This window comes from Microcaecilia unicolor, chromosome 9 (genome assembly GCF_901765095.1).
Source record: "Microcaecilia unicolor chromosome 9, aMicUni1.1, whole genome shotgun sequence".
Classification (NCBI taxonomy): Eukaryota; Metazoa; Chordata; class Amphibia; order Gymnophiona; family Siphonopidae; genus Microcaecilia; species Microcaecilia unicolor.
Genome location: NC_044039.1, coordinates 78,153,664 through 78,178,872, shown reverse-complemented (window position 1 = coordinate 78,178,872; position 25,209 = coordinate 78,153,664). Strand labels below are relative to the sequence as shown.

At 42.4% G+C, this 25,209-nt stretch overlaps 1 protein-coding gene across 2 annotated transcripts in view; it reads left to right on the top strand.

Moving 5' to 3' along the window:
• PARVG (parvin gamma) overlaps nt 1-24,935 on the top strand; it is a 263,533-nt gene extending 238,598 nt beyond the window's left edge. For both annotated transcript variants that reach the window (XM_030215420.1, XM_030215419.1), the window contains exon 13: nt 24,213-24,935. In XM_030215420.1, coding sequence (XP_030071280.1) covers nt 24,213-24,286 — 74 coding nt within the window. In that variant the 3' untranslated portion in view covers nt 24,287-24,935. The remainder of the gene's footprint in view (nt 1-24,212) is intronic.
• Nucleotides 24,936-25,209: the final 274 nt, after the last annotated feature.

Below are 25,209 nucleotides of genomic sequence, written 5' to 3'. Positions count from 1 at the left end.
ATATAGGATCTGAACCAGGCACAGGAGGTATTTCTATGTTCCAGGAAGGCTCACATATTTCTACTGAAATGAAAGAGTGAAAGTGAGAATTAAACCTGGTTCCTGTTGTTCACTGTCCACTGCAATGACCACTTGCTTGCTGCTTTCTTAGGAATGACTATAATATCTGAAGCTGTCATAGAGCTTGGTATCTACTGTCACTGTCACATCTTTGGGGGGTGGGAGTGGGTCAGTGACCACTGGGGGATTAAGGGGGGTGTCATACCTTTATCCTTCCAGTGGTCAGCTGGTCAGTTAGGGCACCTTTTTCAGATTTAGTTGTGAATGAAACAGTTCTAGGTAAAAACATACTTCTTTTTGACCCTGGACGTTTTTTCTATTCCATCATTTCAGAAAAACATCCAGATTGCAAACACACCCAAAACATGCCTCCAACCCACCCGTTTGCTATATGGACAAACTCAGGGCCCTGTTTGCTAAGCCACATTATAGGCATGTTAGCATTTTTAACACGTGCTAATCGTTAACAGTGCACGTGCCTACAATATCCATATAGGTGCCTACATGGTTAACGTGCGCGCTAATTGTAGGCGCATTAAAAACGCTAACGCGCCTTATTAAACAGGGCCATCAGTGATAAATGTCCCAATTCTGCCTTTTTGAAAATTGAGATTTAGACATTTTGGCGAGAAAAATGTCTATCTGCCGCTTTGTTCCACTTTTGAGACATATCAAGTAAAGACAAAGTCGAACATATCACCACTTTGGAAAACTAACTACGGAGTACCACAGGGATCACCAATCCTAATCAATCTAATGATGACCCCTTTAGCCAAATCCCTGTCCAATCAAGGCCTTAACCCTTTCCTGTATGCAGATGATGTCACAATATACATACCTTTCAAATCAAACCCAGAGATCAATAACGTAATAAAGAACAGCTTATGCATATTGGATTCCTGGGCAATGGCATTCAAATTCAAACTTAACAAAGAAAAAACACAGTATCTTATTCTTTCATCACAACATAGAACAAATCATCCGGCAGCCATACATATCCCAGAATATTGACAGCAATCTAACACTAGAGAACCAAGCTACTGCCATACAATGTGGAAACTAAAATGGGTAAAACGATTCTTCCTAAGGGAAACTTTCCATAACTTGATTCAAACAATGGTATTATCCCACATCGATTATTGCAACGGTATATATGTAGGATGCAAAGAGCAAATCCTAAGAAAGCTTCAGACCACTCAGAATACGGCAGCCAGGCTTGTCTTTGGAAAGACAAGATTTGAAAGCGCGAAACCCCTTTGTGAAAAACTGCACTGGCTACCAATTAAAGAATGTATCACCTTCAAGATTTGTACTCTGGTTCACAAAATAATCCATGGCCTATCTCCAGCATACATGACTGAACTAATCGACTTACCAACGAGAAACACTATCGAATCAGCAAGAACGTACCTAAACCTTCACTTCCCAAAGTGCAAGGGATTGAGATATAAATCAATATACACATCCAGCTTTTCCTACATATGCAGTCAGCTCTGGAATACGCTACCAAAAGACCTAAAAACCATGAACATTCATCTAAACTTCCGAAAAAACCTAAAGACCCTCCTCTTCAGAAAGGCATACCCTGCAGAATCGACATAAACAACAAAAAATAAAACACAACGACTAAACTAACTACCAGTCAACACTCTACCCCTTTCTAAATTACCCACACTTGCAAAATGTATGGGACATATGGATGATACTAGGAGGTAGAAGTCATGATGGATTGTTATGAAACAGTCTTTGGGAAGAGAAAGTTTTTTAGACTCTTCCTGAAGATGAGGTAGCTGTTTTCTGTTCTGATGGGAATAGGTAGAGTGTTCCATATTTTGACTCCAAGAACGGGGACTAGAGAGCTGAAAATCTTTTGGTTTCTCCTGGGGAACTGAGGAACTGAGTTCATTTCCCACTTCAGGCACAGGCAGCTCCTTGTGACTCTGGGCAAGTCACTTAACCCTCCATTGCCCCATGTAAGCCGCATTGAGCCTGCCATGAGTGGGAAAAGTGCGGGGTACAAATGTAACAAAAAAAATGGTGCCAGTTGTTGTTTCAGTCTGTTAGACTGGACCGGACAATACGAAGCAGTCAGCAGTTCGGAGGTGAAGCCCTGTAGGATTGGAAAATCTAAACAGGCAGCTTTGAACCTGAGTATTTCTGCAATGGGAAGCCAGTGTAGTTTGTTTAGATGAGTTGAAACACTAGTATATCTATTCAATCTGTATATTAGTCTAGGTGCTGTGTTGTATGATTTGCAGGTTTTTTTTCTCACATTGACACTTAATACCAAGAAATAGAATGTTACAGTAATCCAAGTGAGATAAGATTAATATTTGGACTAGTATTGCAAAGGCTTTTTGGTCAAAGAATGATCTGACTAGACATAGTTGTCTCATTTTGAATAGTGTTTTCTTCCATAGCTGGTTAATATAGGAAGCGAAGGTGAGTGAAGAGTCAAGCAAGACCCCTAGTACTCTGTTTTTAGATTCGACTGTAAAGATTTGACCATAGGACAAAGATATTGATGATGGGATCTCAACTCCCTGATTTCAGAACCACAGGACCTTGTTTTTTTGCACATTCAATTTCAGTTTATTGGTCAGGGCCCAGGTGCTGACAGCAGTCATACCATTCGCTACAGTCTGAGTTGGGTCTATATTTGATGCTGTCACTGGTAAGAGAAGCAAGATGTCATCCGCAGACAGTGGTGTGCTGGTAAATGTTTAACAACAGGCTCTCTCCCCGGTCCCCCTCTGCGCCCCCCCCCCAAAATTGCAGAGCTGGCTATAGCCGGGGAGAGAACCTCTGGGTGGGGGGTGGCAATGCATTACTCCAGGAAAAAAAATTAAATGATCCTAGGTTCCAATCTAATTCATGTTTAATGTGCGATAAAATGCCATAAATAAGTAAATAAATATAAACTTTTAATGTTGAGCACCTGATTCTCAAAGTGAACATATTCCAAACAATATAATGAAAATAAAATGATTTTTTTCTACCTTTGTTGTCTGGTGACTGTTTTTCTGATCATGCTGGCCCAGTATCTGATTCTGCTGCTATCTGTCCTCTTAACTCCGTTTCCAGGGCTTCCTTTCCATTTATTTCTTTCCTTTCCTCCTTTCTTCTTCATTTCTGGTCCTCAGCTTCTGCCTATTTTCTTCATCCATGTGCAGTTTTTCTCCTCTCCACTTAGCTTTATGTTTCAACATTTTTATTGATGAGGAAATAAACATGGTATAACAGATAGTATTAAGGTGTAAAAGTACCTACATTCAATCTACATATAATAAATATAAAGAGCCTGATTATAACAGGGTGCCTATGTGGAAAGTAAAAAAAAAAAAAGGTTCATATTTTATTTCAATTTTCTAAAAGCCAGTTTCTTATACATCTGCACACAGCTACTGAAAACAGATCTTTTCAAGAAGGCATACCATAATCATCCATCTTAAACACTAAATAATAACACTACACAGATCTATCCCTCCCCATCTTCAAATCCTTGCTTAAAGCCCACCTCTTCAATGTTGCTTTCGGCACCTAACCATTGGACTAACCAGGAAACCCAGATTGCCCCAATTTGATTGACTGCATTCTTGTCCTTTAGATTGTAAGCTCCTTTGAGCAGGGACTATCCTTCTTTGTTAACTTGTACAGCGCTGCGTAACCCTAGTAGCGCTTTAGAAATGTTAAATAGTAGTAGTAGTACTATACAAAACTGAAAGCCTATCACATGATTGATTACCCTCCTTGCTACCTATATTTAAGCACTACCACTTCAAACCTCAGGTCGAATTGAATCTCTCTATAGCAGATGACTACTACTTATTTATATAGCGCTACAAGGCATACGTAGCGCTGCACACCATACACAAAGACAGTCCCTGCTCAAAGAGCTTACAATCTAGATAAGACAGTACACAGACAGTCACAGAACAATTAGTTGCTGAATCTTAAGTACTACTAGAACTGGAAATATGACTGTTATACTTATGTCACAACCCATTTTATTACTCATCAGCTTATCTTCCTTTCCTTGTGCCTTAGTCTCCCTGATTCTAGCTTGTTCTCTTCCCCCCCCCCCCCCCCCCAACACATAGAAATTTCCTTGCCTTGTTTTTCCTATCTTCCTCTTTGCCTTTCTGTTCCATCAGCTCTTATTTTCCTTCCCTGCCCTTACTCTCCCTTCCTTCGTTCCTCCCTGATTCTAGCTTGTTCTCTTTCCCCCCACCACAGAAATTTCCTTGCCTTGTCTTTCTTTTCTTCCCCAGCTGGCCTGGTTGGTTCCAATTCCCCCACCCAACCTGCAGCCTCAAATGTACTTTCTTTATCGATAAGTTATAAGTAGGCCGCCACGCCAGCCAGCCATTACAGCGACATGAAAAGTTAACAAGGCGAAACCTTACCTGATATCCACCACAGTCTGACTCTGTCTCAGCATTCAGCAAAAAACAAAATTAATGCGGAGCGCCGCGGGAGCGGGCAGCAGGCGGATCATCCAACTCCAAGCAGCGGCGCCGGCTCTCCTCTCAGCACTCTCTCCAACGCGGCGGCGGCGTCAGCACTCGGCAACACTCGTCCAGGTCCTTAAGTCGGACTGCCTGCGAGGCTCCAGGCACGGCATCACGCCATGCGTGGAAGAGCTGGAGTGGTGCTAAATGGACGAACGAGCGCTGCGCATGGGAAGGCAGCAGCCAGAGCCAGCAGCGCATGCGCATATAGGCGTCAACGCGAGAGAGGTTTATATTTTTTAATTTAGTTCACTGATTCGGCCGCCGGCGGCGGCGCTCTTGAAGGTCAGGCGCCCCCTTCTGTGCTTACCCTGCTTACCGGGTTAGCACGGCCCTGCCAGTGACCCTTCTCGCCCCCTGCCCTCCATCCACCCATGTCCAGCGACCCTTCTCTCCCCCTGCCCTGCATGCACCCATACCCAGCGACCCTCCTCTCCCCTGCCCTGCATGCACCCATACCCAGTGACCCTCCTTTCCCCTGCCCTCCATCCACCCAAGTACAGTGACCCTCCCCTGCCCTGCATGCACCCATACCCAGTGACCCTCCTCTCCCCTGCCCTCCATGCACTCATACCCAGCGACCCTACTCTCCCCTGCCCTGCATGCACCCATACCCAGTGACCCTCCTTTCCCCTGCCCTCCATCCACCCATGTCCAGCAGTGACCCTCCTCTCCCCTGCCCTGCATGCACCCATACCCAGTGACCCTTCTCTCCCCTCCATCCACTCATGCCCAGTGACTCCCTTCTTTCCCCTGCCACTCCCTCCCGAGTTGTTCAGCGAATTCTCCTCCCTCCCTCCGGATCTGGTCCCTCACCGACTCCTTGTCCTTCGAATTCTCCGGGGCAGGCAGTCTTGCCTGCCCGCTGCCAGCGCTGACTTTCCCCCGCTGCCGGATCACACTTCAAAATGGACGCCGAGACTTCAGCAGAAGTCTTGCGAGGCCACCTCTGGAAGTCTCGGGGGCCATTTTTAAAGCGTGAACCGGCAGCGGGGGAGAGTCAGCACTGGCAGCGGGCAGGCAAGACTGCCTGCCCCGAAGAATTTGAAGGACAAGGAGTCGGTGAGGGACCGGATCCGGAGGGAGGGAGGGAGGAGAGCCAGAGCCGGCTGGCGCTTTTTAACAACTGGCTCGCAAGTCGGAAGAAAATTTAACAACCAGCTCTTGCGAGCCGGTGTGAGCCGGCTCCAGCACACCACTGTCCGCAGAGGATAACAGTAGTTCATTAAGTATCAGGTGTATTGAGGCAAGGGATGAGATAAAGAGATAGAACAGGATAGGTGCGAGGGGAGATCCCTGCGGGACCCCACAGTTAGGAGACCAGAAGTTAGAAAGTTGGTTGTTTTGCTTGACAGAATAACTTCGATTTGAAAGGATTTCACTGAACCATTTGAACACAGTCCCTGTTATTCCTATTTGATCCAGGCTTTCGAGTAGCAATGTGTGGTCAACTGCACTGAACGCTGCCAATATATCAAATTGGAGAAGATTTACTTGGTCGCCTTTGCATAGATATTGTTTGACATATGTAGTTAGAACTAGCAATGTTTCCGTACTCTGTGATGATCTGAAACCAAATTGTGACCAGTATAAAATAGAAAATTTTTCCAAATGTAAAGAGAGATGTTTACTAATGTAGGTTTCTAATACTTTAGTAAAAAGGGGTATGCTTGCCACTGGATGGTATTTTGCAGGCGATGTTACATCTAGTCCAGATCCCTTCAGTAGTGTAATGAGAACAATTTTGCCCATGTATTCCCCTGTGAACCCATCCGGTCCTGGGGTCGTTCTAAGCTTGAGTGTCTTGATAGCTGATTGCACCTCTTTTGCTGTTACTGGATTATTAAGGGTTTCCCGAAATGCAGAAGAGAAGCGAGGCATACCCGAACGCCTAAGATAGTCTTGAATGTGCTGGGGTAGTTCAGAGGAGCTTGCTCCCACAGCATAAAGAGCACAAAAGTGGTCAACAAAATCGCTGCAATTTCCTCCATTTTAGATGTCACCCCTTTCTCTGGAATTTTGATAGTAGGAATATATCTGTGTCCCTCTCATGCTTGAGTCACCTTGGCTAACAGCTTCCCCATTTTGTTACCAAATTTGAAAAATCTATGCTTTCTGTAGAGTAGCAATATGGAAGTTCGTCATTTATATGAGCGTTCAGGGATAACCGCGTTGCCTGTAGGGTCTCATAAGCACTGGGCATGAGACGAGCAATGCACGTGCCTTCAGTTTCCTCTCCAAATCTATTATGCCATATGCCAGGTGTTTCTTCCTAGCACTTACATAGGCAATTGTGGCACCTCTCATCGTCACTTTCTCTGTATTCCAGTAAAGCTCAGGTTTAGATGCATGGGCGCATTATTTCACTCAAAATCCACCCATTGCCTCTGTAAATAAGCTTGAAAATCATGGGAGGAGAACAAGTAAGGAGTCCCCTTCTATATCTAGCTAAATCATAGCATGGTCTGATATATCCTCTGGGCTGATAACTGCAGAAGCAACCTGAGAGAACAAACCTCTACTCAGTAGAGGAGGAGCGTAGCCTAGTGGTTAGAGCAATAGACTTTGATCCTGGGGAACTGGGTTTGTTTCCCACTGCAGCTCCTTATGACTCTGGGCAAGTCACTTAACCCTCCACTGCCCCAGGTACAAATAAGTACCCTGTATACACTATGTAAACTGCTTGAATGTAGTTGCAAAAAACACAGAAAGGCGGTATATCAAATCCCATTCCCTTTCCCTAATATGTAATCTATTCTTGAGAGGGTGCGATGTACTCAAGAACTGGGTGTATAATCTCTCTCCTCTGGATGGAGAAGCCTCCAGGGATCCAGTAAGTCTGTCACATGACAAAAGGCATGCAAATCAGTGTCATTACCCTCTGGGCCTGTTGCCCTATGTGCTGAGGTCTCCCAGCAGCACCCAAGATATTCTCTTAGCAATTTTCTATAAAAGAAGCGATCACCAGACGTTGGTCTATAGACCCCCAAATTAAGGTGAACTCCTACATAGTGACCCGCCCCATCACAGAAGATCTGTTGGGCTCTGCAATGCACCATCTTTTGCACTAGTATAGCTACCCCACCTTTTCGACCTGCTGATGGAGAACAAAAAAGTCTCACCCACCCACTGCCATTGCAATTTTTGGTGTTCTGCTAGGTATAATCTAGTTTCCTGCAAACAGACCATATCTGCTCCATGCCTATTTAATGCTTCTAAAAGCTTTGCATGCTTGACAGGAAAAGAAGCGAGCTGTTCCTAAGGGAATCTTATTCATAGTGAAAAAAAGAAAAACATCTTGCAGATAATATCCTGTTCCACATGCTACATTCTACTGGGCTCCCAGCCTCGCCCGGTAACAGGCAACAGAAACAACCATCACACTGACCACCATGTGGCCAGTCACTCAGCACATTTTTATCCACACAGCCAATTAATCAAATCCAAATCCCCCCCCCCCCCATGTCTATGTAAGAGCTTCTCCCCTTCCTCCCGCAAAACTTCCCCCCTTCCTATCTACCCCATCTAACAACCCTTCCCCTGTGTTCCCTCACATATTTTCCCACTCTAAATGTGGTGAAACCTTACAAGACTACCCAAGATGTTCAGGGGCCCACACCCCTATCCACTTAATCAGATTGATCTTAGATTCTGGTTCCCCGGAAAGAAAAGGTCACTCAACGTTGAAAGTTCTTCTATACATTGGAAATATTAGTGTTAAGGCAGGCAAAAGAAAAAATATAACATTCACTGTGTAGAAGCTCTAGTGTCCTTAAGATCCATTAGGCATTCCTGTACAGCCTGTAGCGTTTTGAAACTATGCCATTGTCCATGATCGTGTATTTGAGCACTGCTGGATAAAGCAACATAAAACTTACTTGTTATTCTCTCAATGCAGAGCATATAGATGAAAATCGATGATGATGCTCCGACAGCACTACCGAGTAGCCTAGGAATATCCTGTGAAAGAATCACACTGTTGGCAAAATCCTCTTATTATTTCCACTTTGTGTATGTGGTTGTGCACTTTCACCACCACCACTCTTGGTCGATTCCCTCCATCTTGCAGTCTGCCCACTCTGTGGGCCTGTTTGGATAAAACAAATTCTGAACTGAGCCAGTGCTCTAACAACTATCTGGAGGTTATATCTCCGGGACCTGTTCACAAGGTCATCAATTTGAGCAGTCTCCCTGAGACGTGCTTTTGCAATTTCTGCAAGCTCTCCGCTGCCTCTGTCTCCATGTCTTCTGCCACCGACAATCATTCTTCCAGCTCAGTCGTGCAGCGAGTTGTGTCACCAAGCAGGGACTCCAGACTGATTAGTTGACCTGACAATTTTTGCAAATGCGGCTCTATTGCTTTGCTTACTGCGTTAACTGCTGTAATTGGGTGGAAGTAAATGATGAAGAAGCGGAAGGCTCTGCAAGCACCATTTTGTCATCACCTTCGCTTGCCTTCTCTTGCTCTACTTTCAGAGCATTTCCGGGCATTAATGGTTTCACTTTCAGAAATTTGTCCACATAGTAATGCAGCACTTCAGAAGAACGTTGACCACAACAGATATCCTTGTGAGAGCCAAAATGCTTCAATAAGGGCACAGGAACCCCTGAGAGGACCAGGTGTGTGTCTGCACCTCTCAACACATCACATGGTCTCCCATTGAACAAATATTTTAAGGACCCTCTTTTATCACTTTATTAAGCTGTTCTTCAAAAGTCAATCTGGAATCAATGAGCACTCCTAAATATCGGAAACATTCTACTGGCTGTATTGGGTTTCCAAATAATATTGGTGTCAAATAGGGCCTGTCCCATGATCCTGTAATCCAACAAACTTTAGTTTTTTGAACATTTAGAACTAAATGGTGTTCAAACAACCACTATGAAACTGTATTAAGTTCATTTTGTACTGCAGAAATAGTTCATTTTGTACTGCAGAAATATCTAGTGTGTGGGGATTTATCTGCTCAATGTGCAGCGGTAGCTAAGAAAGCAAATAGAATGTTAGATGTTATTAAGAAAGGAATGGAAAACAAAACTGAGAATGTTATAATGCCTTTGTATCGCTCCATGGTCAATCACACCTAGAATACTATGTACAGTTCTGGTCACCGCATCTCAAAAAAGATATAGTGGAATTAGAAAAGGTACAGAGAAGGGCAACAAAAATGATAAATGGGATAGGACAACTTCCCTATGAGGAAAGGCTAACGTGACTAGAGCTCTTCAGCTTGGAGAAGAGATGGCCGAGGAGAGATATGACAGAGGTCTATAAAATATGAGTGCAGTGAAATGGGTAGATGTGAATCACTTGTTTTTCCAAAAATACTAGGACTAGGGGGAACGCAAAGAAGCTACTTAGTAGTAAATTTAAAATGAACCTTCTTCACTCAACAAATAATTAAACTCTGGAATTCATTGCCAGAGAATGTGGTAAATGCAGTTAGCTTAGCAGGGTTTAAAAAAAAAGGTTTGGATAATTTGCAAAAAGAAATATCATCAGCCTAACAGAAAGCACTCATGCCCAAACTTTGAATTAAGGTCAAAAGGGGGCTTAAAATATATTACATAACATTGGGGATAATGCAGAACCTTGCAGCACTCCACAGTCCAATTGAAATTCTGATGAAATCAAAGAATTTAAAGAGACTCGAAAGGCTTTTGACTCAAAAATGAGTCAAACCAATCTAGGACCACCCCTGCAATGCCTTTGTCCTTCAAACGCTATAGTACTAATATGTGGTCTATCAAATCACAAGCTGAAAAATCTAATGACAGTTTTGTTTTATTTTGACTTAATATACTGCCCTTCCTTGGGCATCATGCACATGGCATATTTAAGGTCAGATTCTATATATGACACCTAAAAAATCTACACACTAAACATTTCCGCCTAAGCGTATTCTATAAGTGATGCCTAGTACGCTTAGTTGATATCCCAGTTTTTAAAACTATGTGCATCCATATACACCAATGAAAATGTGGCGTAAATCCTGGTGCTTAGATTTACCTGCACTGGGCCATATTGTATAACAACACAGTAAATTTTGGAATGCCCACAAAATGCCCATTTCCCTGCCCATAGCCATGCCCCTTTTGAACTGCGCACTTTAGAATTTAGACACAGTTCGTTACAGAATTCACTTAGCGAGCTATGCATGTGAATTATAATTATTGCCAATTAGTGCTCATTATTGCTTGTTAAGTGCTGTTAAATACACTGATTGGCATGTTAAGCCAATTAAGTTGCACACATTGTTATAGAATATGCCTCAATTTTGGCACACCAGCAGTTAACATACACAGCATATTTAATACACATGTGCAGATATGCTTCACCTAGAAGTCGCCATCATGCAATGACAGCTCCAGGCCTTCCGGAACATTTTGAACGTTAAAGGTACATGTGCTCCTTTCCGTGCATCGCATGAAAAGCTCATTGTAATACATTTGCGTAGGATTTTTGGTAGCTGCTACCATGAATGGTAAAAGCGACGCCGAACCCCTTTGTGCATTAGACGCTGAATAATATGCATGCTAGAACACTCCAAATCAAATGTTGCAAGCACGGTAAGCTTTGAGAATTCCCTCCCTGTGTCTTTTTCCTGTTTATTGCTCTATGCCAAATTTAGATCCATTCTGTCAAATTTTCAGAGAGTAAGTTTCTGCCAGACAGACAAACAGTTGGACAGGCATTTTCAACCCCTGGTTTAATTTCTTTCCAACAGTCAATTGGGTTGGAGAAAATGAAAAGAGAAAGTATGCTTGCTCCTACGGGGAAGTACATCGTACATGCACATATTTACGCTGGCTCTGTGGCACACACAATTTTCCCAGGTTATTTTGTGTGCATACACATGTATTTTATATAAAGTATATGAATATGTCTAAACCATGCTTCAGCCCTGCCCTAGGAACAGCTCTGTTCAGACTATAGAAACAGCCATTTCTGTATATAAAATGCTTTTATTCAAATGCATTATACAGTTACCCCATATAACTATATTACAAACATACATAGTACAAAATAAACATTAGAATGCATGTCATGAAAATAGGTGGGAAAATGTGGGATACAAATCCAATAAATAAATAAAATATTAGCAAATCCATCAGCTCTTTACCCCATCCCACCATTTAACAATGCTCAGCAAGCAAGAAGCACAGTTCTCTTTAACCAAAAGCCTGTTTGTACAGCCAAGTTTTCAGTTCTCTGTAGAATATAAGGTCATTTGTATCAACTCTTTTTCCCCCCTTTTTATTAAGATTTTTAAATACGTTACAAGAACATAATCAGCAATATGCTGCTCAAAACTCTTCAGGAACACTGTTCCAGAGCAGAGAAGCAAAAAACAAAACAAAACCTGAATGCTTATAGTCTAGTAAAGATAAATTTGGCAGAGAAGTGAAAAGGGGTAGCTAGCTGAATCTGTTCTGAAGGGCTTTTTAATGCTCGTAATGTAGCAATAATTCTGCCAAGCACTTAGGGTAGCCATTAAACATTTAAACACAATTGACAAGACCTTTAAACCTCAGTGTAAATTTCACTGACAGCTAAAGCAGCTCCCTCAGAATTGGCATGACATGGTCATAATGTGTAGCATCAGCCAAAAGACTGCACACTCTATTTTGAAGGAGTTGAAAGTACTTCAAACACAGTGATAGAAGACCTTGATATAAAGAGTTGCAGTGGTATAAAAGACGTGCAAGCAAAGGAGGAATGGTTATGGTCATATCGTTTTTTTCTAAAATTAGCCATAATTGGTGAATTTAACACATTATGGGCCAGGGTTGAGACTTTCTAGGCTTAATCCCCGGGCTTTAGACGTGGAAAGTAATTTTATAATTGGGTGCCTAGGCCCTTAGTCTTCCAGTTCTCAAGGGCTACCAATAGGGCAGGTTTTCAGGATATCCCTATTGAATCTGCATGAGATAAATTTGCATGCACTGCCTCCCTTAAATGCAATTCTATTTCATGCATACTCATTATGGGTATCCTGAAAACCTAGCTGGCTTGATCTGAATGAGAACTGAGGCCTAATGAATGTGCATGTGAAAGATTTGCATTGGGAATAGCAGGCATGAGAACACCACTGGTATCACCGTTTTCCTTAGAGTGAACTCTGTTTACCACTACACTTTATCACCATCCATTTAATCAATCAGTAATTCATCAGTCACTTTAGGGTGCTCAGTTTATTTTAAGACTCCGATGCAAAACCATGTCAAAGACTTTGCTGAAATCTAAGTACACTACATCTAGCACTCTCACTACAATCAACTCTTTGGTCACACAGTCAAAAAAATTAATTGGATTCATCTGACAAGACTTACCTCTAGTAAAACCATGCTGCCTTGGGCCATACAATCCATTGGATTCCAGAAACTGCTTTTAGAAGCATTTCTATTAATTTATTTAACACAGAGGTCAGTCTAACCAGCCTGTAGTGCTCAACCTGCTCCTTACTTCTCCTTTTGGAGAGAGGGACCTCATCTATCCTTCTACATTTCTCCGGGATCAGAACTGACTTTAAGAGTCAAATGCTTCAGTACCTTTGGATGTATCCCATTCTACTCCATTGCTTTGTCCACCTTTTGTTTACATAACATACATAGTAACATAGTAGATGACGGCAGAAAAAGACCTGCACGGTCCATCCAGTCTGCCCAACAAGACAAACTCACATGTGCCACTTTTTGTATATACCTTACCTTGATTTGTACCTGTCCTTTTCAGGGCACAGACCGTATAAGTCTGCCCAGCACTATCCCCGCCTCCCAACCACCAGCCCCGCCTCCCACCACCGGTTCTGGCACAGACCGTATAAGTCTGCCCAGCACTATCCCCGCCTCCCAACCACCAGTCCCGCCTCCCACCACCGGCTCTGGCACAGACCGTATAAGTCTGCCCAACACCATCCCCACCTCCAGCCACCGGCTCTGCCACCCAATCTCGGCTAACCTCCTCAGGATCCATTCCATCTGAACAGGATTCCTTTATGTTTGTCCCACGCATGTTTGAATTCCGTTACCGTTTTCATTTCCACCACCTCCCGCAGGAGGGCATTCCAAGCATCCACTACTCTCTCTGTGAAAAAATACTTCCTGACATTTTTCTTGAGTCTGCCCCCTTCAATCTCATTTCATGTCCTCTCGTTCTACCGCCTTCGCATCTCCGGAAAAGGTTCGTTTGCGGATTAATACCTTTCAAATATTTGAACGTCTGTATCATATCACCCCTGTTTCTCCTTTGCTCCAGAGTATACATGTTCAGGTCAGCAAGTCTCTCCTCATACGTCTTGGAACGCAAATTCCATACCATTCTCGTAGCTTTTCTTTGCACCGCTTCATTTCTTTTTACATTCTTAGCAAGATACGGCCTCCAAAACTGAACACAATACTCTAGGTGGGGCCTCACCAACAATTTATACAGGGGCATCAACACCCCCTTTCTTCTGCTGGTCACACCTCTCTCTATACAGCCTAACAACCTTCTAGCTATGGCCACCGCCTTGTCACACTGTTTCGTCACCTTCAAATCCTCAGATACTATCACCCCAAGATCCCTCTCCCCGTCCATACTTATCAGGCTCTCCCCGCCTAACACATACGTCTCCCGTGGATTTCTATTCCCTAAGTGCATCACTTTGCATTTCTTCGCATTGAATTTACTTGCCAAACCTTAGACCATTCTTCTAGCTTCCGTAGGTCCTTTTTCATGTTTTCCACTCCCTCCGGGGTGTCCACTCTGTTACAGATCTTAGTATCATCCGCAAATAGGCAAACTTTACCTTCTAACCCTTCGGCAATGTCACTCACAAATATATTGAACAGAATCGGCCCCAGCACCGATCCCTGAGGCACTCCACTACTCACCTTTCCCTCCTCCGAGCGAATTCCATTCACCACCACCCTCTGGCGTCTGTCCGTCAACCAGTTCCTAATCCAGTTCCTGATTCAATTCTCCTGTCACCCAATCAAAGTATTCAATGAGATTCATTTGGCACGATTTCCCTTTGGTAAAACCATGTTGTCTCGGATCTTGCAACTTATTGGCTTCCAGGAAATTCACTATCCTTTCCTTCAGCATCGCTTCCATTACTTTTCCAATAACCGAAGTGAGGCTTACTGGCTTGTAGTTTCCAGCTTCTTCCCTATCACCACTTTTGTGAAGAGGGACCACACCCGCCGTTCTCCAATCCCTCGGAACCTCTCCCGTCTGCAAGGATATATTAAACAAATCTTTAAGAGGACCCGCCAGAACCTCTCTGAGCTCCCTTAATATCCTATATTTAGTTAGCGCCTCATGAATACAGTCTTCTGAAAATCATTCATGTTCTACCTCACTTTCATTCCTAATTGTGTTTACCTTCTGCAGTCATACTCCCAGCCTTTCATGTGTGTACACAGAACAGAAATAATTGTTAAGTAATTCTATGTTATCCTTATGAGCTTCTATTTATTTCTCCCTTCACGCTTGAGTCTCACAATTCCACTTTTGCACTTCCTCTTATTACTAACATCTAAAAAAAAAGTTTTGTCTACCCCTCTCCAATCAGGGCCGGTGTTAAGGGGTGGAAAACAGGGCAATTGCCCTGGGCCCACATACTACAGGGGGTCCTGAGCCTGCCTCAAGCTGAAGGAAGGCATAGGTTGAAGGCCAGTTTTGGGGCCTCCTCCCTAGTTTCTGCCCTGGGCCCCTAAATGTCTAACAGCAGCCCTGTCTCCAATTTTACTATATTGGCTAATTTTTCTTCCATTTACATGTTTGCTTTCCTGACTACTTCACCAGCTTCTCTTAGCTTTCCCAGATATCATTGCCTGTCTTCCTCTCTCTGTGATCTCTTGTAGTTTATGAAGGCTAACCTCTTTTACCTTACATTCTCAGCTACTGCTTTTGAGAACCAAAAGTGGCGTCATTTTCCTCTTACTTTTATTTACTCTTCTAACAAAAGATTTGTTGCCCTTAAATTACCTCTTTTCAGTTTTGTCCACTGCTTTTTTACTTCCCCCAGATATTTCAGTCCAACTTACAACTCCTTGAGGTATTCTTCCATTTTGACAAAGTTAGTTTTTATTTAATGTCTAGAACCTTTACTTTTGAATGAAACTCTTCATTCATATCTTAATATTGAACAACACCATCTAGTGCTCACCAGATGCCAGGTGATCACCTACTATAACATCAGAAACACTGTCCCCACAGAGGACTGTGTTCGTGAGGAGCTTGCCAAACTAAAAGTAGACAGAGCGATGGGGCCTGATGGGATACACCCGAGGGTGCTTAAGGAACTCGAAGAAGTTCTGTTGGCTCCACTGACGGACCTCTTCAATGCTTCCTTAGAAACTGGAGTGGTCCCGGTGGACTGGAGAAGGGCGGATGTGGTTCCGTTACACAAGAGTGGAAGTAAGGAGGAGGTTGGGAATTTCAGACCTGTCAGTCTGACCTCGGTGGTGAGTAAGCTAATGAAAACGCTTCTAAAGAGGAGGATTGTGAGTTTTTTTGAACTACATGGAATGCGGAACCCAAGGCAGCATGGCTTCACTAGTGGCAGGTTGTGTCAGACGAATCTGACTGTCTTCTTCGACTGGGTGACCAAATAGTTGGATGTGGGTGGGGCGCTTGATGTGGTATACTTGGATTTCAGCAAAGCCTTTGACACTGTTCCGCACAGGCGACTGATAAATAAATTGAGTGCCCTTGGTATGGGACCTAGAGTAACTGATTGGGTTAAAAATTGGTTGAATGTTAGGAGACAGAGGGTAGAGGTAAATGGAAATTGCTATGAAGAAAAGGATGTCATCAGTGGAGTACTACAGGGATCGGTCCTAGGGCCGGCTCTTTTTAACGTCTTCGTGAGCGATATTACAGAAGGGCTGTCTGGTAAGGTTTGTCTCTTTGCGGATGATACTAAACTCTGCAACAGGGTGGACACCCTGGAGGGTGTGAATGCCATGAGGAAGGTCCTAGCGAAGCTGGAGGAATGGACCGATATTTGGCAACTAAAAATGCAGGGTCATGCACTTGGGTTGCAAACATCCGCGGGAACGGTACAGTATAGGGGGTGAAGTGCTTCAGCGTACGAAGTAAGAGCGGGACTTGGGGGTGATTGTGTCTGATGACCTTAAAGCTTCCAAACAGGTAAAAAAAAGCGATGGTCAAAGCCAGAAGGATGCTTGGGTGCATAAAGAGAGGCATGAACAGCAGGAAAAAGGAGGTGATAGTGCCGTTGTATAAGTCTCTAGTGAGACCCCATTTGGAGTACTGCGTGCAGTTCTGGAGACCGCACCTACGGAAAGATATAAACAGGATGGAGTCAGTCCAGAGGGCGGCTATGAAATTAATAAGCGGTCTTGAATGCAAAAATTATAGGGACAGGCTTATGAACCTCAACATGTATACGCTGGAAGAGAGGAGGGAGAGAGGAGACATGATAGAAACGTTTAAATATCTCAAGGGCATTTATGTATAGGTAGAGAGCCTTTTTCAAATGAAGGAGAGCTCTGGAATGAGGGGGCATATGATAAAGCTAAGAGGGAATAGGCTTAGGAGTAACCTAAGGAAGTATTATTTCACAGAAAGGGTGGTGGAGGCGTGGAATGGCCTCCCGGTGGAGGTGGTGGAGTCGAGGACTGTTCCAGAATTTTAAAAGGCATGGGATAAGCATGTGGGATCGCTTAGGAACAGGAAGAATTAGGAGTTACAGAGGATGGGCAGACTGGATGGGTCATATGGCCTTTACCTGCCATCATGTTTCTGTGTTTCTATAAGCACTAGGTCCGGTTTGGCCTCATACCATGTGGGTTCCATTACCAAGTGCACTGTGTACCATCTTAAGAAAGTGCATGGCAGTGCCTTGTTTCAACATTATATGATGGACATTAGATCTGCTTCTGGGATTTTGAGGGGTTTATGTGTTTCACTGCATACTTTATAAACTGACATTCAACTACAATTACTTTTCATTTTGTACACCATCTCACTTAGCTGGGGAACACTTTATTTGGACGTGACATTCCTTTAATTATAAACTGATCTCCTGCTATTCAGCCCATGGCAGTCATCCTTTATTATTGGCCACTCTTGGAATTTTTATGCACAGATATTCAGTGCCAGGCTGTACCCAGATACTGGTGCTGAATGCCTGGGTAAAAAAACAGCTGCTGGCAGTTATCTGGATACCAGTGATAGACTGATACCTGGTTAACTACCCAGATAAAGTTAAGGCAGCCTTTTGCTATCTTGTTTTTATCCGGATAGTTAGCTAGTTAGTGGACTGAATATCAGCACTACCCGGTTATGTCCTGGCTCTGCTTTAACTCCACCCTGGCACCTTCTGGATAATAAGGAAAAACAAATTAGAAAATGACCAATGAAATGCCAACGCAAGGGTATATGATTTTAATAACAAAAAATCAAAAAGTACACTCTTGTAGGTATGACTGAAGTAGACTTGACATAGTCCTGCATTTTGGCACATGAAGCACCATCCCCAGGAGTCAAACACAATCCAGTCTAGTTGACAATACCGGAATACAAGTCAGTGGGTCCAAGTAAAGAAATATTCATAGCACCTTCAATAAAGGAAATGTCAACGGCAATATCAAAGTTAGTGCAACATTCACATGCATTGCACTAACTTCGATATTGCCCATGTCTCTCCAATTTTCTCTGGAGTCTTTCATGAGGTACTTTGTCAAACGCCATTCAAAGCCTTGGAAGTCCCATGGTAGCCACTCAGAGGAGAGGAGGGAGTGAGCTAATTCTATAGCAACATGTGATATGGCAGGTGAGTGTGAAAGACAGTTTGAGCTCTGAGTGAAAATCAGCACACATATTGCTTAAAGTTAAAAGAATTGCTAAAAAAAAAAAAAGAGAGGAATTGAATGTGAATGTTTTAATGGTAAATACTGAACAGATTGTGTGGAAATAGCCTGCTGTTTTGTGTGTGTGAATTACGGAAAAGATTTTGGGAAGCTAATAATAATTTGAAAATATCATTTGGATCTTTAGCTGAAATAAGAAATGTTCTAAAAGAAAAATTTCCCAAAAAGAAAAAGAAAATCATTCAGTGTTAAAAATTCCAGACAGAAATATTATGGGGGTCTTTTACAAAGAAATGTATGGGCATCTCTAGCATTTACTGCATGCTTATTTTTAGCATGTGCCTTTGTGAAAGGAGCCCTATGTTTGCCTGGGTCTTCAGAGTAATTTTAACTCCTGCAATATTGACCTGTGCACAGATAAGGCAGTATATCAAATTGTGTAAATAACTATAAACATAAATATTCAGGAGATATGTTGCTGGTTAGCGCTTACCCAGGATTCTATATATTGCGCCTAAATCCAAGTGTATTGTATAACAACTTGTGTAACTTAATTGGCTTAACAAGCCAAATAGTGTTTTTAAGAGCACTTAACAAGCAACAATGAGCACTAATTGACAATAATTTGAATTTGCATGCATAACTCGCTAAGTATATTCTGTAATGTGCAGTGCCTAAATTCTAATGCGTGGAGCCAAAAGGGGGTGTGGTTATAGGTGGGGAAATGTGTGTTTTGTGGGTGTTCCAAAATTTACATGCTCTGTTATAAAATATAACCCTCTGCACCTAAAGTACATGCTAATATTTACGCCACATTTCCCTTGGTGTAAATGGCTGTGTGTAGCTCTTGGTGCTGGGATATCAACTAAGCGTATTCTATATACCGTGCCAAAATCTATGTGCTACTTATAGTATATGCTTGGGCGGAAATTTATTCTGCGTGGATTTTTCAGGCGCCATATTATAGAATCTAGCCCTTATTGGATAACTGGTTGTATCTCGCGATATATCCGGCAATCCACCAATATTCAGCACTTTGCTGGCTAAGTTTGGAAGCCAAATTAGGCCACCAAAATACCTGGAATATCTTTGTCCGGTTTAAACTTAGCCGGCCAGCATTGAATATCATCTTGGCTAGTTAAATTTATGTTTAAACGATTTTTATTGATATTTCAGCATATTACACCTTATCAATACATTTCACTAAACAAATTACACGAACACACCATGCTGTATAAAGACAACACAATACTGAACAGCATCCAAAACGTTTTAACATTTTCTCCCCTACCCACACAACTTCCCCCTCTTTCCCAGTACTATTATCAGACCTCCCGACATGAACTAGAAATATTACTATAGTCCCACTTAAGTTGATCCTTAACTCCAAATAGTAGTATAGCCAGAAAGTTTTATTTCCTATTAATCTATCCCATCCATGAGGCTTCCCTCTCTCCCTGTTACAATCTCCCCCCCCCCCCCCCCCCCCATCTGTGCCCCATAAGGTCTGGGCTCTGATGACCCCACGGGATGATGGAAGGGAAGTATCCTAAACCGACTCATGTTTACCCCCCTCCCTCCTCCCCTTCCCTCATATTTGATAGCCATTGTGATTAAGAGAAGAAAAAAAGAAAAAAAACCAAAAACCCTTAGCAAGTTCCAGCATGTGCAGCAGGTAGGAAACTCCTAGTCAAATGTTGACTTATTAGTGCCAACTGCCATCGTCAATAGAGTCAGTATCTACAGACTGTTCAGAATCAAGATCCTTGCTCTGTGTGGAAGGGATTGCAGATAAGCATCCCATACTGCTAAAAACAGCTTCTTTTGCTTTGGAGAACCATAAGCCCCCCTCCTTTCCATAAGCATCAAAGCATGTAAGCGGTTTCTCCATGCCTAGTAAGATGGCTTCCCGTCACCTATCCATTTACCCAGTATTACCGCTTTCCATATAAAGAGTACTATCTCACGCTTATGAACACCAAAATTTTCATATTTATCTAGGATTAATCCTGCGGACACCATTGGCAAAGAGCAACCCCAAAGTCCCCCTACATAGTGTAAAATCGCTGCCCAGAATATTTTCACCTTGGAGCATTCCCAAAAAGCATGAAAAAAAAGAATTAATATTTTGCCTACATTTCGGGCATATCGGTGTTTCCACTCCCTCAATTCGAAACACCTGCTCCTGTGTAAAATATGCTCTATTTAATACCCGATATTGGCATTCTCTCAGCTCTGCACTTATGGAAACCTCCGGAATCCTCTTAATTAGGGTCATGAAATCCAACATAGAAATAGGCTGCCCCAAATCCCGATGCCACCTCTCCTGTAGCGCCGTTCGAGATCCAGCCACCGCCCACCGTTGTAACTCCTTGTAAAGTGATGAGACAGACAGACCCCCCTCTCTAAACTGACCAAAGAATTCCTCTAAATGATTACCTAAGTTGAAGGCCAACCCCCCTCTATCTAGGGACTTATGATAATGCTGTAATTGTAAATATGCTAGCAAATCTCTAGCTTCCACTTCTCCTTTAGCCTGTATTTGTGCCCAACTAAGCAGTTTGCCCTCGTCATTCATCACATGCTGTAAAAGAATCAAACCCTGTTCGGCCCATCTCCTAAAACTGGCATTATCCTGCCCTGGGGAGAATTGCAGATTACCCCAAATAAGTATCTGATCTGAAGTTTCCGGGTCCCCCCCCCCCCCAACAAATGAACCAAATATCTCCACACCTCACGCAGCAGCCTCAGAAGTATGCTATGCCGCAACCCCTTTGGTAACATCTTCCCAGTTCCCTGCAGCAAATAGTTTACATGCCATGGAGCATAAAATTCTGCTTAAAACTCTATTGGGGTGAAATCATGTTCGCCTAAAAACCAATCCCCAAGGTGCCGTAACAAACAAGCTTGATTATACACTCATAAGTTAGGCAACTCCATACCTCCATATTTCCAAGAGCCTATAAGATATTTAAAAGCCATTTTTGGTTTCTTCCCTGTACACAAAATCTGGATAAGAGTTTCCGCAATGTCTGTAAATCCCGCTTCAATAACCGGATCGGCAGTACTTGCAGTGTGTAAAGCCATCTTGGGAATAAAACCATATTGAATAACTGTATTCTGCCATGTACCGACAATGGCAAATGCATCCATTTCGACAACCATTCTCTCGTGGAATCTATCAGCCCTTCTACATTACACCTGTACAACGATGCAGTTCTATTGCATAATCTAATCCCTAGATATCTAAAGGAAGTGGCTTCCCATCTTAGTGGAAAGGTACCCATCCAATCTCGTCGCACTGATTCAAAGGTTGGGATGGCCAAAGACTTATCTAGGTCAAGCTTAAATCCAGAAAATTCACCATACTTCACAAAGCTATCCATCAGAGTTGCACAAAGATCTCTGGGGTTCTATAATGTGAATTAATAAATCGTCCGCAAAGGCAGAGATCTTGAATTCTTGCATCCCCATCTGAACCCCTTTTATCTCAGGATTGCCCACAATTTCCCACTCCATAATGCCATAGCGTATTAAATAAAAACTTCCAATCTACGCGGTCGAATGCCTTTTCCGCGTCGAAGCTAACTAATAATTGGCTGGTTAAATTTAAACTGGCCAAAAAACACCTGGATGTAGCCGGGCTCCCTCCCATGGTTTGAATATCAGGCCCTGGATGTTTAATATTAACTGCCGGATTCTATATATTGTGCCTAGCATTCTGTGCCTAAATGTAAGCATATTCCATAACAATATACTTAACTTAATTGGCTTAACAAACCAATCAGTATTGATAACAGCACTTAAGCAATAATGAGCATTAATTGGCAATAATTAGAATTTATGCACATAACTTGCTAAGCATATACTGTAACTCACTGCGCCTAAATTCTAATGCGCGCATCCAAAAAGGGGCATAGTTATAGGCAGTGAAATGGGCGTTCTCAAATTTACGCACATTGTTATAGAATATGGCCCAGTCCGCGTAAATCTATGTGCAGGGATTATGTCACATTTTCATTGGTGCATTTCAAATGGATGCATGTAGTTTTAGGTGCTGGGATATAAACTAAGTGCATTCTATACACTGTGCCAAAATCTTATGGAATATGCTTAGGCGAAAATGATTTCTGTGTGGAATTTCAAAGGGACCTAAAATCAGCATTTAGAAAGGATGTAAAAATCAGAATTTAACCATCTAGGTTGTGATGTGTCAAGTTCTGCTAGTATAATAGAATAGGATTTGCTGATTCTAAGATACATAGAGAAATGGATGTTTATGCACCTGTTACATGCAGCAGGAGCATCAGTTTTAGAACCATAAAAGTCTACTGATCAATGGAGCCAAAAGAGGCACATTAACATTTATATGCCAACACATAAATGTTTATGTTCTAAAATGTGAACATACACACGTATGCAGTGGAACATATGTTTGTTAGTCATTTTGAAACAAACTTTTGTTGTACTCAAGCTGTCATAGAGTCAGATATCCCTTGCCAGTTTCACATTCAGAAAGGACAGTAACCACAGGGGATTAAGAGGGTGATTTCACGTAAACCTTCCAGTAGAGCATTGCACAAAATGAGGACCTTTCTGAAACCTAGGTCTCCCAGATAGCAGGTATAAATCCTGATGTCAGTCTTTTTGAGCATAGATGTGTATTCCTTTCTAAAATGTAGGGGGTCTTTTGGCCCACCTTAATCCCCCACAAAACACACCCAGACCATTCCCTTTTACCATATGCACATTTTTTTCTGTTTTAGACATCTGTATCCCAGCAAAATGGGGATTTAGATGTTTTTGTGATATGGACATCTAGATGCTGGTTTATGCATGTCTAAAAGGTGAATAGCACTTCTAAAATCACATAAATGTTACTGCTATAGTAAATGTTGCATTGTTAATGTTTTAAGTTGATCTGACTGAAGGAAAATATTTTGTGGTGAAACCTCACATTTTTTGCACCATTTTAAATAAAATCTCAGGGGCCCTTTTACTAAGCCGCGTAAGCGTCTACATGCACCCGTGTGCCAAAATGGAGTCACCACACGGTTACCACATGGCTCATGCGGTAATTTTGTTTTTAGCACATGTCTGACTACGCACGGCTGAAAATTTTTTTTATTTTCAGATGCGCATATCAGGCACGTGCCAAGTGGCATTGGATGCATGTAGGTCATTATCACCCAGTTACCGTATGAGGCTTTGCCACTAGGCCAATGGCTGGCGATAAGGTCGCAGACCCAAAATGGACGTGCGGCAATTTTGGTTTTGCTGCACGTCCATTTTGGCAAAAATTTTAAAAAGGCCTTTTTTAAAGGTGCACTGAAAAATGGATCGGTGTGCACCCAAAACTTAACTCAATATTCACTTTAATAACATCTGAAGGCCACCACCAGTGCACCATTCCAGTGTTCTCCAGTAATTTTCAGTGGCATTATCTGAAGCCATTAAAAATCTATGGCTGGCCCTAGTGAATGGCATTTATATGAGTAGGAGCTGCTGCTACCTGAATAAGTGCTGCTGATTTATTAGTTGTGAAATACTAGTTTGCGGTATGCCTAAATCATGCTTTACATTCTGCACAAGGACAGGCAGGATGAGATTTTAAACTCATACCTATCTCACACTGTAGTAGCAGATTCTGGGGAATGTTTTTTGTGACTTGGTCAGTCCCTTTTCCAGGTGAATGCCCCATATAAGTGAGAAGGTTAGACCTCTGCGTGAACCTTTGGAAGACTTTTAGTCTGTTTGTGGTTGTTACATGAACAGTCTTATTCATCCACAGTCTCTCTCTTGATTTATCCCCAGATATTGTGAACAGAGATATCAAGACAACCTTACGAGTTTTGTACAGTCTGTTCTCCAAGTATAAACACAAATGAACCTCAACACAGTGAAGATGGATACCAGGATCAAGATATTCTTGTTCATATATGTTTTTGGAATATTATATTACATTAAGGTCTTATAGCCACTACAGCCAACAAGTTCTAAGAGGGTAACATTAAGAAAAGGAGCGTACTCCAGATAGTTGTACAAAATGATCACAATCTTAGACAAAACATAACAACTATGAGTTAAGAAAGATATATTTTCTAAAAAAGAAAGTCTTTAATAATTTCTGAAACTCAAAATAATGTTCCTTTTGCCTAAGAGAAGAAGGAAGGGAATTCCAACTAGAGGTTGCTTGGTAAGTTAATGAAGACTGTAAAAAACGTAGAGCCTTTACTTTATGAATAGTAGGAAATCCTAACATAAAACGATTTCTAGTAACTCTACCGTGATTCTTATTAAGAAAAGCAAAATGATCAATTAAATAGCCCGGGGAGTTACTATGAAAAGCTTTAAAAGTTAAAACCAGAACCTTAAACTGTAATCTGGCCTCCTCTGGCAACCAATGCAACTGTAACATAAAAGACGAATTAGGATCATATTTACTTGCCCAAAAAAAAAACAAAACCTAACTGCGGCTTTTCGCACACTCTGCAGTTTCATAAGTACATAAGTAATGCCATACTGGGAAAAGACCAAGGGTCCATCGAGCCCAGCATCCTGTCCACGACAGCGGCCAATCAAGGCCAAGGGCACCTGGCAAGCTTCCCAAACGTACAAACATTCTATACATGTTATTCCTGGAATTGTGGATTTTTCCCAAGTCCATTTAGCAGCGGTTTATGGACTTGTCCTTTAGGAAACCGTCCAACCCCTTTTTAAACTCTGCTAAGCTAACGGCCTTCACCACTTTCTCCGGCAACGAATTCCAGAGTTTAATTATACGTTGGGTGAAGAAACATTTTCTCCGATT